This window comes from Erythrolamprus reginae, chromosome 9 (assembly GCF_031021105.1).
Source record: "Erythrolamprus reginae isolate rEryReg1 chromosome 9, rEryReg1.hap1, whole genome shotgun sequence".
NCBI lineage: Eukaryota > Metazoa > Chordata > Lepidosauria > Squamata > Dipsadidae > Erythrolamprus > Erythrolamprus reginae.
This window is the reverse complement of record NC_091958.1, coordinates 30,279,668-30,297,565: the sequence shown is the minus strand read 5'-3', so window position 1 is coordinate 30,297,565 and position 17,898 is coordinate 30,279,668. Positions and strand designations below refer to the sequence as shown.

Below are 17,898 nucleotides of genomic sequence, written 5' to 3'. Positions count from 1 at the left end.
GCCTTTTCTTCAACTGTTTTAACGTGGTCTTCACTTTCTTGTAGGGTTTGTTGAATCTCCATCTGTGCCTTCATTTCTCCCGTGTCTGCTTTTAGTTCAGCCATCTCTGTTTTAAATTCCGCCAGCTCTGATTTTATGGCTTCTCTTTGTTGTGTTGCATCGTCTTTTATAGCTTCTCGTTGTTGAGTTGCATCTTCTTGAGATTTAAGCATAAAGTCCTTCATTGCGTTTAAGGTTTCTTGTATTGTTGTCAGAGTAGGCTGCAGCGATTTGTCTTTGTCCTTCTCCTTAGTAGACATAGTTACAGATAAAACCTGGTGTGTCGGGGAAGGATAGGGTGATCCTTGTGGTGATGAAGTTGCGGCAGCTACTTGTTTTTTAACTGTTTTAACATAGGTTGAAGTGCTTGACATTTTCAAATTTAAAATTACTGTTAATTTATATGTAGTAAAAAGAAGAGAATCACTATAAATTCCAAACCTGTTCAATTTACTTTACTAACAATTTCCCTTAAAATGTAACAATGTATTATTGCCTAATAAGAACAACGAATATATCAGTCAAATTACTAGCAAAATTCACAATGTGAATTTAAATTAGCAAGACCAGAAGAAAAGAAGAAAAATATAACACTTTTAGAGGAAAAGAAAAGGAGGAAAAATCCAATACAAAAGAGGAAAGTACCTGTTGGAAAATAAGAAAGAGAGAGAATGGCAATATGTCTAAGAATGAATAAGAGAAGGAAAGTGTGAGAAGAAAGAAAATAAAAATAAAAAAAAAGAAAGGACTGTCTTAAGAGAGAAAAAGGCAAAAAGGGGTTTTTAATTTCACTAAGGTAGAGCAGGGAACCAAGGTTTGTTAACAGTGCATATGTTTTAAGTCAATTTGCTTTTTAGAACAACAATACGGAAAGAAAAGAAAAAAGGATTAATTTAAAACACAGAATATAAATATTATATACTTATAGTCTTCTTATAAATCAAGTAGTCTTTGTTAATGAAGAATGTTGTAAATCCAATAGTATCAGGAAATAGGCTTCTATATCGTTATTTTCTGTGTAATCCCAATTTTCCAATTAAAAGCAAAGACAAATTTTCTTTTGTTTTAAAATGGAGTCAGTTGGTGTTTCACAGTCCAAGACAAATGCAGGCAAAGTCTCCGCTATTTAAGGCTTAAGATGGAGTCAATTTATGCTTCACAGTCCAAGACAGATGCAAGGAAATCTCCGCAAATAATCCAAAGACAAACAGCAAGTAATCCAAAGGTAATAATCCAAAAGCGAACAGTCCCAAAAAAGAAGGCTAAATGAGTTCTTTTAGCTTTAATATATCAATTCATTTTATTTTCCATTTGTTTTCAAGTTGTTAATTTATTTCATTTTATTGTTGTAAGAAAAGGACAGAGAAAAAAAATGCAGCAAAAGTGTTCTTTATCCCTCCGCTGTCAAAATTAGAGCCCATGATACAGTGTTTGCTGACAGTTTAAAAGTTCCAAATTCTATTCAACTTTGCGAATTAAACCTTTTCTGAAATCATGTCAAATTTGAGTTATATTGTTAGTTCTTCAATATTTTTAATAGTTCAAAAATTCAAAGTTCAAGTTCAAAGTGAGAAACGAAAGTGAGAAGAAATTAGATCCGGCTGTTACTTGCGGTTGGATACAATTTTTCCAATAACTTTCACCTTCGCCTTGTTAAAGAAAAAACTTTCACTTGTAACTTTTACTATGATCCAGTCTTCCGTTTTTACACATGAAACAATAAAATTTTACCTTGAATTTTCTTGTGTATTGTATTCTTTTTCGGTCCAATAGGCTGCAGAAATCTTTACTTTCCTTTAGCTTTTCCTTGCTTCCCGCTAGGTTTGGAGAGATCGCACTGGCCGTATCCTCTTATGAAAGAGGATCGGTTCTCCCTTCTCCGAAGCTGCAGGGCAAACCGCTGTCTCTGGAGCTTCGGCAGCGGCTCCTTGGACAGAGGGGAACCCCCTGTTCTAGGATCGGGCCATCCGGACCGATCCGATCGCAAACCGCGACCTTCGGAGGGGTAGAAGGAGCCTCAGGGCAGAGCCCTGCCCGAGAGACTCCACTGCGGTCTCAATCCAGACCGGAAGTCTCATCCTTCCTCTCTTTTTTCTATCTGTTTCTCTCTCTTCCTCTCTCTCTCCTTCCCTCTCACTCTTTGCCTCTCGGCTTCTGGGCAGGTTTGGAAAACTCTGAGTTGATGATGATTTTTAAGTGAGCGATTGCTCACTGCTCAGCTTAGAGGGAACTATGCTCCAGACCCCTTATCATTTTTATTGCTCTTGTCTGGACCTTTTATAGAGTCTCAACATCTTTTTTTGGATCATGGTGACCAAAGCTGGATGCAGTATTCAAAGTATGGCATCAAAGTGTGCAGTATTCAAAGTGTGGCATCTTTTGGATCAAGGTGACCAAAACTGGATGCAATATTCAGAGTGTGGTATAAAATGGTACTATCACTTCTCATCATCTTGAAACTATCTCTCTGTTGATGCAGCTCAGAACTGCAGTGGCTTTTTAGCAGCTGAGGCACATACCTCTCACGTCAGTGACTCCCACTGAAGTCACACCAGAAATTCATTTTAGGAGCAAGGCTATTTCACACATTCACTGGATAGCATGAACATATTTACCATATTTTTTGGAGTATAAGATGCACCTGAGTTCTGAGGGAGGAAAATGGGGGGAAGTAAATCTGCCTACCAGGTATTCCTCTGGCTAGCATCCTTAGTTGTTCAGCTTTAGCAGATTATTTTATCCCCTGGTTGTTGTGATTCAGCCTGAGGCTCCTCAGGGACTGGCTGCGTCTCTGCTGGATCCATGCCCAGAGGAGGAGGACAGTGAACAGGAGGGGGAGGACCAGGCAGACGGGGGAGAGGAAAGTCAGGAAGAGGAGGAGGGAGAGCAGCCTGAGAGCCCCCGGGGGGGGGGCTCTCCCCAGCTAGTAGCCTGGACTCATTGGATGAAGAAGCACAGGCTATAATTGACATGAGACAGCGACGTACAGCTCAGAGACGGGACCAATTAGAAAGGTATTTGCATCACTGAATTGGCAACAGCTGGGTTTGGATGTGGTTCTCCTCAGCAGGGTTTAAAAGGCAGGCCCGCCCTTGCAGCCTTGTGGAGCGTTATCAACTGGAAGTTCTGTGACCCTGCTTCGCTTCTCGGCGTCTCTGATCTTGGCTTGTGGCCTAGAAGTCTGGAAGACTTAGGGGAGGCGTGGGTTTTGTTATCTCCAGCGTTGTTTTTGACAGCAAGAATCCTGTTTTATTTCATGGCCTTCGTAAAACCTCTGTAAAGTTCCAGCGTGTTCCTGTCTGTAAGAACAGTTTCTGTTACCTGTGTTTGCTTTGAATTATATAAACTGCCTTTGCTTTTTACCAGTGTGTCTGGATTCTCTTTTTGGTTGGTGTTGGCTTCTGGAGGGACCCAGACAGAACACTGGTTAGGGCTGAAAAAACTTTATTCAGAGGGAGTAGGAATGAAAACAAGCCTGCAAAGACTTAAGGCTGGAAAAAAACTTCTTTGGAAGGAGTAGGAAGCTCCTTAGCACCTAGTCAGGACTGGGAAAAAACCTTCAAAAAAGCTACATTCAAAGTAGATGCATCCAAATTTTCAACCTTTCTAGGGAGGAAAAATATGCATCTTGTATTCCAAAAATACGGTATCTACTTCCTTTTCTGAATGTGTTGGCGCTCCAATTCCATGTAGAGATTAAGAAGTGGAGAAGTTGATAAGTGGCTCCTAGAGTAATCTTTGGCTTAGTCTACCCTTCCATTATGTCCCAAAGTACTTTTTTCAAGAGGCAACCAGACTTTCTGGTTTTTCTTTGAAGACGTTTCACTTCTCATCTAAAAAGCTTCTTTGGCTCAGCTTCTTGGAGGAAGAAGTGTCTTCAAAGAAAACTAGAAAGTCCAGTTGCCTCTTGAAAATAAAACACATTTGGGACAAACGTGACTTGGTATAACAGATATTGTGGTTGGCTCTGGGCCAACTCCTGCAATGGGGAATTTGGACGTTGGTTTAGGAGAATTCTCAGGTTCTTGTCTTGGTTTAGGAGAATCCTCAGAGACTTGTCTTATTGCCAGCGTCTTCTGACAGTGAAGATTCATTGCCAAGGTCAAACGCTGGGGAGTGGAATCGGACGGAGAGGTGGATGCAGCCAGCCCATTAGGTAATGACCCCATTAGTGAGACATCAGACTCGGAGGAGGATCGGTTGATAGATGCCCATATGCACAGGCTCATAGCTAGAAGGGACCAACTGCACAGGTATCATAGAAGATAAGGGAGAATACCTGTGGCTGAAGCAATTAGGTTAATTGGGTTGCTGATAAATTACGGATATTGTGGGTGTTTATCCATTTGGAGAAAGACAATTGTTTTGGTTTGAACTGTTGCAGGACTTACACAGACTTTCTGGATATTTCTCAGTTAAGTATATCTTGTGGACTCATTACAGGGGGGCGGCTGTGACATTTTCACAGCTGCCCTTTATCTGCTCTGTTTGTTTTTGCCTCTCACAGCATTCCAGGACTGTAATCTGTGTGGGAGTAATTTTGGCTCTGTTTAAAGTGTGTGCATACAGCACTATTTTTGGATAAACGGATTTTCTTTTTTACTCTGAGACGGTGTATGTTTGAATTTACATTCCTTTTTTTTCAAAAAATATTTTTTATTATTTTCAAAAGAAAACAAACAAAGACATACAACATTGAACATTTAAGGAGCTACCATTGCTCCGCTTATCATAGAAGTCTAACTAATACAGAATATAAAAAACTCTAACTATTATCAGATCTAAGCAGAAAAACCACACTTGAAGATTACATTATCGTTAAGTTTAGTTATAAATTTTTAAAATTAAAATTATTAATTAAGTTTCTTTATGTGTTTTTTTTAAAAAGAAAAATCATGAAAAATAATATACTTATATATATATATATATATATATATATATATATATATATATATATATATCAAAAAGCAATAAACAAATTATTAGTAATACAAGAAGGAGATAATATAAACACTTCTAAGTTAGTTATAATATATACTATATAGTGCTATCTTATGATTTTAAAATAGTCATTTATTCTTATATATTTAATTTTTTATACTGTTTTTAACATTCCACCAATCATATACTTTATCCCAAATTTTATAAAATTCTGTTTCGGTTTGATTGTTCAAACGTTTAGTCATCATATCTAGTTCTGCACACTCTATAATTTTTTTAAACACCTCAGTGTCTTTCGGTATCGTCTTTTCTTTCCATTTCTGCGCGAATGCTATTCGTGCCGCTGTCAATATATGTATTATTAAATAGTAAATTTCTTTTTTATACTTTATGTTTGAAATACCCAATAGAAAAAATTCAGGAGATTTTTTTATCTTCTCCTTTGTTATTTCATTTATCCAATTCTCTACTTTATTCCAAAATATTTTTGTCTCCGGACAGGTCCACCATGCATGGTAATATGTGCCAACTTCTTTTTTACATTTCCAACAAATGGGCGATACCGAAGGAAACATTTTAGAGATTCTATATGGTGGAAGGTGCCATCTATAAAACATCTTAATTTGATTTTCTTTGAAAGAGATTGATTTTGTTATTTTCCAATTATACATCCATATCTTTTCCCTAGTATCTAAATCAATCTCTTTGCCAAAATTTTTGCACCAACTGATCATATTATCCTTCAATATCCAACCTATCGTTCTATGATTTAATAAATATTTATAAACGTTTCCAATTATCTTTGTTTGATTTTGGAATAATAATTTGCCCAATACATTATTTTCTTTTTAAAAAATATAAGTCTTTACATCTATTTGATATCTAGAACTAATCTGCATATAATGCCACCAATCTAAATCTATACCTAACTCATATAACTCTTGTTTTGTTCTTAATTTTAATTGATTATCTAACAAATCACTATATTTCCAAATCTTACCTTTTCCTTTAAGATTTGGGTGTACTATAGCTTCAAGGGGTGAAACCCATTCTGGCATTACTAAAAAGTGATTTTTCTTTATTTCATTCCACACTTCTATCAATGCCTTTCTAATAACATTATTTTTAAAATATGAGTGGGTTCTTAACTTATCATACCATACAAATGCTTGCCACCCGACCATCAAGTCGTGGCCTTCTAGATTAAGCAATCTTTGATTTTCTAGTGTGAGCCATTCTTTTATCCATGTCAGGGCCGTGGCATGGTAATATAATTTCCAATTTGGGAGACCCAGGCCTCCTCTTTCCTTACGATCTTCTAATGAGTTTTGTTTTATTCTTGATTTTTTACCTTGCCAAATAAATTTTCTTATTATCTTATTCAATTCGGCAAAAAATTTCGTTCCTGGATTTATTGGAATCACTTGGAAAAGAAACAATATTTTTGGAAGGATATTCATTTTAACTGTGGAAATTCTTCCTACAAGTGATAATTGTAGATTACTCCATATTTCTAAGTCTTTTTTAATCTGACTTAATAATTTTAAATAATTGTCTTCTTTTAAAGATACGGCTTTGGAAGTCATCCATATCCCTAAATATTTCACTTTTTTCGTGATCTTCATGTTTGATAGGTCTCCTAAGTATTTTCTCTGTATTTCAGTCATGTTTTTTGTTAATATCTGTGTCTTTTCCTTATTTATTTTCAATCCTGCAACTTTCCCATATTCTTCAATGACATTTGTTAAATTTAAAATAGATTCTATTGGGTCATCCAAAATAAACACTACGTCATCAGCAAATGCTTGTGTTTTATAGGTTTCTTTTCTAATTTTCAATCCTTTTATTTTCTTGTCTGCTCTTATTTTTATCAACAATGCTTCTAAAGTTAAAATAAATAACAATGGTGATATTGGACAACCTTGTCTTACTCCTCTTTGTATAATTACTTTTTCTGTTTGTTCATTATTTATTATAATTTTAGCAGTTTGTTCAGAGTATATAGCATCTATTATATTAAAAAACTTTGTTCCTACTTCCATCTTATTTAATTGTATTTTCATAAAATTCCAATCCACGTTATCAAATGCTTTTTGAGCGTCTAGAAATATAAGTGCCATTTGCTTTTCAGGGTGCTGCTCATAGTATTCCAAAGTATTAACTATTATTCTTAAATTATTTTTAATTTGTCTTCCTGGTAGAAATCCATTTTGATCACTATGTATCATATTATTTATAATACTTTTAAATCTATTGGCAAATATTGATATAAAGATTTTGTAATCGACGTTCAACAATGATATAGGTCTGTAATTTTCAATTTTTTCTTTCTTTGTATCTGCCTTATGTATTAAGGTTATTAAAGTTTCTGACCAGGTTTTTGGTAATTTACCTGTTGTCAATATTTGATTATATATCTCAAGCATGTTGGAGAAAAATATTTCTAGTTCTAGTTTATAAAATTCAGCTGGTATTGCGTCTAGACCAGTCGCTTTATTATTTTTTTGATTCTTTATAGATTGTTTTAATTCTATATCTGAAACAGGTCTATTTAATCTTTGCTGTTGAGCTTCCGTTAAAACTGGAAGTTCTATTTTTCCCAGATATTTAAAAATTAAATCCTCACTTATCTCTTCTTTCTTATATAATTGTTTATAGAATTCCGATACTATTTCCTTTTTATCTTCTATTCTATGTTTTATTGTACCTTTTGAATCTGTCAGATTTTTTATAATTTTATTTTCTCTCTCTTTTCTTAGTTTGTATGCCAGCCATCTTCCAGGTTTATTCGCATGTTCAAAATAATCTTGTTTTACTCTCTTTATCTTTTCTACAATTAATTCTTGTTCTATTAATCTCAGTTTATGTCTTATTAATTCTCTCTGATTTTTTAATTTGTCATCCTTATCCTCTTTTTGCATTAAAATTTCTAATTTTCTTAATTCTTCTACTAATGTTCCTTGATATTCTTTCTTTTCTTTATTTTTTTTTGCTATGAATGATATTGTTAATCCGCGTATATATGCTTTGGTTGTATCCCATAAATTTTGAGGGGTGGTATCTGTGTTTTTATTTATTTTTTAAAAAATCTCTAATTCCTTCTCTATCCATTTCTTATATTCAGGATCTTTTATTATTGTTCTATTCATTGACCAATTCTTTATTATCCTTTTACCTTTCCAATATATGGATAGAGGGTTATGATCCGCCCAAGTGTTTGTCTCTATTTCTATTTCACTTATTTGTTCCATTATGTGGATAGGGGCCCAAGCCATATCAATTCTAGACCATGTCTTATGTGGGTTAGAATAAAAAGTATACTGTTTATCTTTTAAATGCTGTTCTCGCCATACGTCTTTTAATGCTAATTCTGAACTCATTTTCCAAAATGAGGCCGGTAATATTACCTTTTTTTTCTTTTCTTTTCTTTTCCCGTTATAATCCATTTGGTCATCTGAAATTGCATTAAAGTCTCCTATTATTATCATATTTTCAATTGATAACTCATTAATTTTTTCATGTAAATCTTTATAAAATTGTTTTTGATTATCATTTGGTGCATAAATTGAGACAATTGTTAAGGGTTTTATTTCTAAATCTAATTGTACTATCAAAATCCTTCCATCCCCGTCATTGTATATTTCTTTGGATTCAATTAGATCATCAATATACATTACTACACCTCTTTTCTTTTGATTAGCCAAACTTGTATATAATTTTCCCAATTTTGAGTTTTTAAGAAGACTTCTTTTTGATTTTTTGATATGGACTTCTTGCAGGATGTTTATCTGGGCTTTTTGTTTCGTAAGTTTAGTTAATACTTGGTTTCTCTTCCTTGGGTTATTCAATCCATTTACATTGACTGAAAATATTTTCAGATCATGTGTCATCTTTATTTATAGTACCTTTTCGGTTCTTTTGGTTCTCGAAGTCAGGTATCCAAAATTAAGTCCTGTGAGATCTGTAGTTGTTTCTGCCTCACCACTAACGCTTCTTCCCCTCCACCACCTGTGGCCCCCATCGTTTCGTCGCTAGGGTTTGGTTGAATCTGGATTTGTGCGGTGCTGTCCAGTCCACTGCGTGCCAGGAAAGATCTTGCTTGTTCTACGCTTTCTATTTTCACTCTCGTTGATTGCCATGTTAAGGTCAAGCCTTCTGGGATCAGCCATCTGAAAACAATGTTCTTTCTGATTAAAATGCTTGTAAGAAAATAATATTGTCTTCTACTCTCTCGGATTCTCCTCGGAACTTGTTTCAGAATCGTGATTTCTTTCCCATCTCGTTTAATGGACTCATTTTTTGTGTATCTCAGTATCGTGTCTTTAACGATTCTTCTTGTAAACTTGATATGGACTTCTCTAGGTAAGTTATGGCACCTTACATATCCAGTCTGGACTCGGTAGACTTCGTCAATTTCTTTTACCAGGTCTGTTGGGTCTAACTGCAAAATAGCGCCCATGACTTCTGCCATTTTTGCAGGCAGATCTTCGTCTTTTTCTTCTTCAATATTTTGGAACCTCAAGCCATGTTGTGCGGAGTGAAGTTCAAGATTAGTTATTGCTATATCAAAATCTCTGCGGGCTGCATAGTTACGATCTTCATATTCTTCTACTCTCTGTCCCACATCTTGGATTTTCCCTTCTGTCACTTGTATTCTCTTTTCGCTGTCTTGTAATTTTTGTTGAATGACTTTTATGTTTCCATCCATTTCAACAACGTTCTCCCTTTTACTTCAGTTAATTCGGTTCTAAGTTCCGTAATTTCTTTTTTGATTTCGTCTTTCATCTCCTTCATCTCTTGCCTCAGTTCTTGTAAGTAAGTTTTCATTTCTTCCTTGTCAGTGTCACTTTGAGTTTTTGCCTGGGTTTGTAATGCCTTAATGTCTGCTAGTGCTTCTTGGATAATCTGGAAACTAGGGTCCATCGTAGGCTTATCTTTTTCTTTCTCTTTGGCCAACATTGTAGGTATGGTCCTTTGTTGTAGCGGTGATGAAGTTGGAGAGACCCTGGGTGTAGAGGTTGGGACGGGAGTAGTTGGTTGTTTTCGCGTTGTTATTGTAGTCACTGATGTCACACTCTGTGCCCTGTGGGAACCTTTCATAATCCAAAATCACTGTTATTATTTTATTTTAAAAATTATTTTAATCTAAATCTTATGTATTCTTAATGGGAAAGTAAAACAAAGGAGAGGGGGAAAAAAAGGAAATTAAGTATATCAATTCAATTCAATTTATGTTATAATTAATTATTTTGGTTTAATTAGAAAGAAAGGGAAAATGAAAAAAAATGGAAAAGAAAAAGGGAAAAGAAAGGAAGGGTGGAAAGGTAGAAAAATATTTCAATAAGTTCCTAGACTCCTTAAAGGGGGGTTCAGGTGGGGGAAAGGAAGAAGCCAATATTCTAGCACATATCTATTTGATACCAAAAAAGAGAAAAAAAATATAAATATGATTTTAAAAGGGAAAAAAGGGGAGAAAATTAATTGAAGGGAAAAAAAAAATCCAAAAAATCTAAAGGAAAGGTCCAATAGGTGAGGAAAGGAGCAAAAAAAGGAAGGAAACTATTAAGTCCAAAAATGCCAAATATAGGTTATGCTTTAATAAAAATCTCAAAAAAGAAGATACTCCAAGCAAGTGTCCACTGTAATATCCAATGTAATGTCCAGTTAAAATAAATGTCTTCTTATTATATGGAAAAACAAGGAGAGAAGAAACAAGCACGAAAAATATCCTTACACCTCCAAATTTGTGTTGAGAAAGAGAGAATAATCCCACTTAGTCCATAGGAAAAATAGGAAAAATATTTCTGGCAATAAATCCAATTAAAGTGAACCTTTCCAAATTCAAGTACTTATAAAATAATCTGAGTCTCTTTATTTTATAAAAAAAGGTAGAAAAAGTAAAAATACAAAAAATATCCTTACACCTCTATTATAACACAGAAAAATAGTCCCAAAAACAACAATAGAAGAGAAATAAAAATGATGTCAACAGTTTTAAAAATAGAAAAATAGAATAAGTAATCCAAATTTCATTTCAAATAATTATAGCTTCAGTAGGATTCCATTCAAATAACGTAGCTTCAATTTAATTCAGTTCATAGGTTCATGTATTCAGTTCATTGGTATATTTTACTTCACCCACTCAATGTTTAGCAAATCAAAGTTTAACTTTATTTAACTTTATTTAAAAGGAAGAAAAAGAAAATTTATATATCAAAAATATAGGAAAAAAGTAAAAAGGGAACGTGTACACACCACACTATAATCTTAAGTTTAGAAAAAAGTGAAAGTTATACTTAATTGTAACAAAGACAAGTAGTTCCGGCTGGCTTTCTCTTCAGCGAATGGATATCACTTTCAGTTTTCTTCTTTTGTGGATTCGCCTTAAAGTTTAAAAGCTTCTTCTTCCAAAGTCGTCCCGATACCAAAAGAATTCCGTGTGGTGCTATCGATCTCCTTTATCTGCCGATCTGTTTTTTGTAGACTTCAATTCTGTTTTTGTACTTCCGCTTTCGGCGGCCACTATGGCTGTGTCCAGGCAGCCGCCTGGGCACAGCTCTCCATTCCTGCGGGGTAATCCCTAACCCCCTGAGACCCCAGTGATCGGTCTCGGGGTGTCCAGGAGACCCCCTGTCCTGTGCCGACCCCTCCGGTGCCGGCACAATGCGAATCCGCGTCCTACAGGAGGGAAAGGAAGGTTGCGGAGCCGGAGCTTGGCTTCCGCACCTCCGACGCGGTCGAACTCCCTGAATTTACATTCCTAACTCATTAGGGGGACTCTTAGTGAAGGGCCTGGCATAACAACAGAGAGTCTCCATCGATATTTATCCTGCCACTAAGTTCTCAGGAGCTTCCTCATTTTCACATGAGATTCATTCGCAGTCTTTCAAGGCAGCCCATTGAAACTCTTGATGGAGATCTCTTCTGCCCCACCTGTATAAGCTTCCAGAAGGTGGGGAGGAGATATTTCAGACCTACCTGGAGGAGATGGTGCCAAAAGGTGATAGAGATCCGTTCTTCTTTGGGCAACCCATGGACAGGCATGTTCCCCACTGAGATCCCAACCACATTTCCACCAAGGAGCGAGCTAGAATCATTATCCTGCCAGAAAGAAAGTTTGAAAACTAAAAATACATACATACATACAGTTGTTTTCAACATCACACCTCAATATTAATTCAGGACACATGTGATATATTAGACTTTTTCACCTGTGCACTATGGGTCCCTTCTTCTATACTTTCTTCCCAAGCACTATGCAAGGCCACAATTTGTTATTAGGCAGAAATTTGCTTGATGCTGAGGCTGAGAAACTTTGTCTCTTCTAATCTGCAATATGGTTGGCTTGCTCGATCCCCAGAGATTTTGTCTTCACGGTAACTGTTGTCAATGCTTTTACTTTTGGTCTTTGTTTCACTCTTTTTGTATTTTTCCTACATGATGCGGAAAGCAATAAAGGCAAACATTTTTGCAAAAAAAGTTCAAGGTCAGCCCTTTTATGGCTCAGGATATGGAGCCCAAATCCATATATTTTGCAAAATCAGAGACCGCAATAGATTAATAGTGTTATATGGGTGCTATTGCAATGTTGTTGGAGAATAGATTAGAAGGCAAGTAGTCCTCAATTTACAACTACAGATGAGCCCAAAATTTATGTTGTTCAGCAAAACATTTCTTAGGTGAATTTGGTCCCATTTTACCACCTTTTAAGGCTTGTTGAGTGGATCACTGCAGTTGTTAAATCAGTAACATGATTGTTAAGTGAATCTGGTTTCTCCATTGACTTTGCTTGTCAGAAGATGGATTATGTGACCCAGGACACTTCAACCATCAAAAATGTGAGTTGGTTGTCAAGCTTCTGAATGTACTGTACTTTTCGGAGTGTAAGATGCACAATTTTACCCCCCAAAAGAGGGTGAAAACTTGGGTGCATCTTATATACCCAATGTAGCCCCCATTCTTTGGTCCCAATTTCCCTCCTGGCAGCAAACAGCAGCAGAGCCTGATTAGCACAAGCAGAAGCTTATCTGCCTCCCGACACTCAGCTGATGGATTGAAGGGCAAAGCCCTGTGCTAAAATAAAAGTGAAACTAAATCTGTCGGGAGGCAAATTGCTGCAGGGATTCTGAATCTAAACTAAATTTGTTACAACCCACCATACAGGATATAGCAGTGATGGGGAGCATTTATTGGCTCAAGTGCCAAAAGAGTCCTTGCGTGTGCAATAACATGCCCGCTCCTGCCCACACCCGTAATGCAATGCCCTCCCCCGTGCATGCACACAACCCCCACACTTCCCCCACACACACATGCACACAATCCCTCTGTGCTACACCACCCACCCTGCGCGCATGCACACGGGGCTCGATGAAGCCTCCGGATTTCTGGTAGGCCTATTGGGCCATTTTGCCCCATCTCCAAAGTCCAGGAAATCCTCCTGCAGCCTGGGGACAGTGAAAAAATGGAGTACTGTGTACAGTTCTGGTCACTGCACCTCAAGAAGGATAGAATGGAACTGGAGAAGGTGCAAAAAAGGGCAACAAGAATGATCAAGGAAATGAAGCCCCTCCCTTATAAAACCAGGTTGTAACGCCTCGGTCTCTTCAGCCTTGAAAGACGACGTTTAAGGGGTGACTTGATCGAAGTGTATAAAATCATGCATGGGATAGAAAAGGTGAATAGAGGAAAATTATTTTCTCTATCACACAATATTAGGACAAATCAAGGGAAGTATTTCTTCACCCATAGGGTCATTGGTTGATGGGATTCCCTTCCAGAAGAGGTCTGACAGCTGTCAGCCTTGATAGCTTCAAGGCAGGATTAGACAGATTCATGGATGCTAACTGTATTGGTGGTTATTGAAACGGATGTCCATGTGCCGCCTCTATGTTGGTGGAGGCAGGCAGGATTCCCTTGGGTCCCATTTGTTGGAGTCAGGGGAAAGGGAGGGTCTTGCCTTCTCTTTCTGCTCAAAATCCCCATGGACAATTGGTGGGCCACTGTGGGACACAGAATGCTGGACTTGATGGGCTTTGGCCTGATTCAGCGGGGCTCTTCTTAGGTTCTTATGGTCTTAAAAATGGCCCAGGAGGCCAACTGGAACTTCAGAAACGAGGCATTGCCCTATGCCAACTGGCCAGCTGATTTTTGGCCTTCTTTTCTGGTGTTTTTCGCCGTCCACAGGCTTCAGGAGGCTTTCCTGAACCCCGGGGACAGCGGAAAATGGCCGAAAAGAAGGCTGTAAATCAGCTGATCACGTAGGCTGGAACTGACATAGGGCAAGGTCTCGTGTGCCCTCACCATGCATACCATAGGTTCGCCATCACTGGCATATACACTGCAAGGGACGCTACATGGTTAGACCTATGTGACCAGGGAAGCTAAGCTGGGTCTGCTCCGTGCAGAATTTGGATGGGATACAACCAAGAGGTCTCAGAAATTCCCAGGGTAAAAACTGGGATCTCGGGGGTGGGTGGGGAAATGTTGCAAAAGAAAGCAGCGGCAAGGCAAGCCATTTCTGTCTTTCTTATGAACAAAGTTACCACACATTCTGGACTTGAGCTCAAAACGAAGATGATTTTACCTTCTGAGCAAACCTTTCTCAAACTAGGGTTCTTGCATAGCTGTTAACTTTGCAACAAACTCTTTCCCAGGAGCCTAATTTTGTTGATGCAGGTGAAAACTAAACCTGCGCGGTTTCATAATCGACGAGGTTTCCGTGTGACATGGAAATAATAAAATATCACACACACACAATCCCAAAGCAAATAGATTCTATCTAGCAGGTATTGCTAACATTTCATATTTTGGGTGGAGATTCTGAAAATAGGAAGCATATGTTTTCTTTGATTTTAGGCTAAATAAAGCACATATGCAGCATTTTAACGCAGCTCTTGGCTTCTGTATGACACAGAAAAGTTCAGACTGACTTGAAGGAAGGTTCAACTTTAAAGCCTAAAATAGGGGAACTTTAAGACTTGTGGACTTCAATTCCCAGAGTGCCATCTGTGGAGCATAGCTGGCTGAAAAATTCTTGGAGTTGAAGTCCACAAGTCTTAAAGTTGCCAAGTTTGAGGACCTCTGATCTAAAACATCTACTCTGAACTTGCTTTGAACGTCAGCTACTCTTGGCGCAATACTCAGACCAGTGAGGGGTTCCTACCAGTTCAGTCCGGTCCAGGCAAACCAGTAGCAGCAGTGACAGGAGGCTCCACCCACCCAGCACAATGTCATCATGTGCATACTCCCATTCCTGGTAGCAATAGTAAGTGAAACCCACCACTGACTCAGACGAAATAAATCCATTTCCTATGTTCCATCCAATTCTTTACTTTTTACATAGGCTAAGGAATCAGTGTCAAGTACAGCCAAAACTCTCCTGCCCATTGTTACCTGAAAGAGGGTCTCACTTGTGGCCAATAACACCACAACCTTCATCTCCTCATTCTTGAATCCGTCTCTGGTTGTCTCAAACACTTTTTTGGGCAGGTTAACTTTGAACTTATAGACGACTTTGTTCTCCTGCAAAAAGAAAACTAGCACAGCTTTACAAAAGAGAAGTAGATCTTTTTTTTAAAGTATTTATTCATTTTTGATATACAAATTAATAAACTTTTTTAACAGTAGTGTCATATGTATCTTATGATTATTTACATTTATCTCTATACATCTTTATTTCTCTGCTCTAACCAATTATACCACCTCATAAAATTCAATTTCCTCTTTGCCTTTCATTTCCAAAGTGAGCCTGTATATATCTGCCCATTCGAGTATTTTATGTATAATCCTTTCATCACTTGGTGTATTTTCTAGTTTCCAATACTGTATTGGGCATATACAATTTTTGTTGCAGTTATTATTTGTAGAATTATGCACTGGATTTGTTTCTTTATCTTGTAAATAATTCCTAATAGAAATAGTTCAGGTTTAAATTCTATTTGCCTATAATTTCTTGTAGTCATCTCCTTATCCGTTCCCAATACTTCTTCACCTTAGTACATCACCACCACGTGTGATAAAAAGTTCCTTCTTTACTTTTTTCATTTCCAACAATCCGGTTTTATATTATTATATATTTTTGCCAAATTTGCTGGTGTTAAATACCATCTATATAGCATTTTATATTGGTTCTCTTTAAATGCAGTCAACAATGTTTATTTACAGTTCTTATTTCATATTCTTTCCCGTTCCTCTAAATGTATATTACGGCCTATATTTTGTGCCCAAACAACCATCGAACCTTCCACGATTTCCTCTTCTATTCCCGAGAAGTAGGAAATCTTATTTGTAAGGCAGACAATTCAGAATGGTCCCCAACTCACCTAGACGTCTTTATTAAGAGATGCAGATGGCAAATGATAAATAACCATGGAAATGCATTCAGGTTTTCTTGCAAACATCTTCTTTCATTTGCAAACTGATGACGAAACACTGGGCAATGCAAATGTGCAACGGAAAAAGAGAAAACGGAGCAAGGTGGAACTTGACAGACATAATTTTGATGCTTGACTCACCTCCAGTGTAACCTCAATGGGCACGTTTTCAGGAATTTGGGGTGAGACTTTCTGGACATTTGCATGCATTATTGTCCCCTCGAAAGTCTTTTGAGCTTCCTGGAACTGCAGTTTGCCCAGCTTGGACTCCAACTGGTGTAGGTACCTGTTGAGGATGGGAGAACTGGATGTAGTTGGAAATATTCTGCTCCAGACCCCAGGCCACCAGCCTCCATTTTCTATGTCTGGGGTCTTTATTAGCACATCAGTGACCAAAATCACCCACTACATTGAACCATCATGTATCTGGGCTAACCGAGAGGGATTCATAAACCACAGCTTAGCTTTCTGTGTGAATCTGGCTCAGGGGTGAAATGCTACCAGTTTGGTGGCAGTAGCCACCAGCGATTCGGAGAACTGGAAGCAGCAGCCACGCGAAGTTCCGCTCACCAACCCGGACGTTGCATTTTCTTTTCTTAACTCTCTGCGCATGCGCAAAGCAAAGGAAAGGAAGGAAGGAAGGGACGGAGGGAAGGAAAGAAGGGAGGGAGGGAGGGAGGTTATAACCCATAACCATTCATTTAATGACTGCTTTAGAAAAGTGATTTAGGACCTGTACTCACACTTACAACTGTTGCAATACAGACGCGCGCGCACACACACACATGCAGTCACTTTATGACAATTCAGACAACTGGGTCATATGTATAACTGTTTGCAATGTCTTAAAGGCACATGCTTGTAATTTGCAAACTTTTTGGCTTGAATTCTCGTAAAAAAACAAAAAACAAAACACCCCAGCCATGGTGAGATTGGATTAGCTCAACTAGCCAATTTGCTTAATGTGATTTGTTTAATGAGCATCATAAAAATTGTTATGAAATCGGGTTGTGACTTCATTGATAATTGCAATGATTTACAATGGGAATTCTGTTCACAATTGTGGTAACAACTCAAGGACTATGTTCCAAAGAACAACCCCATAGAAAGCAGAACTCTGGTGCAGACAGATTTCTCAAAGAACAGTTTTAGTGGAGATATATTGGCACAAACTGGTGAAAACCGACTCTAGAAGTTCCCAGTTTTCACCTGATTAAAGGTGAAGGTTTCCCCTTTCCCCAAACAGTCAGTCACATTGTCCAATCAAGATGGAGGCTGGTTGCCCGGTTACCTCACCCCTCCTTCCTCAAGCTCCCTTTTGGAATGTCCTTGGTTCCCACAGAAAACTATTTTGTTTTGGCTACAAACACACACACACACACACACATCCAGCTATGCTCTCCCTTCTTCTCTTCTCTTTGCGTTGTGGCAACTCTGAAGCTCGAAAACGGCTCTTTCCAGGTTCGCTTCAGAGTGGACAGACTATCGGAGTCTGCGGAGAGGGGCGTCATACAAATCTAATAAATTATTAATTAATTAATTATTA

At 37.6% G+C, this 17,898-nt stretch overlaps 1 protein-coding gene across 1 annotated transcript in view; it reads right to left on the bottom strand.

Annotated features, from left to right (window-relative positions):
• LOC139172042 (adhesion G-protein coupled receptor G1-like) overlaps nucleotides 1–17,898 on the bottom strand; it is a 122,458-nt gene that overhangs the window by 22,722 nt on the left and 81,838 nt on the right. Inside the window, exons 5-7 of the mRNA XM_070760695.1 lie at nucleotides 16,494–16,638; nucleotides 15,373–15,501; nucleotides 11,959–12,081 (exon numbers count right to left, since the gene is read on the bottom strand). Coding sequence (XP_070616796.1) covers nucleotides 11,959–12,081; nucleotides 15,373–15,501; nucleotides 16,494–16,638 — 397 coding nt within the window. The remainder of the gene's footprint in view (nucleotides 1–11,958; nucleotides 12,082–15,372; nucleotides 15,502–16,493; nucleotides 16,639–17,898) is intronic.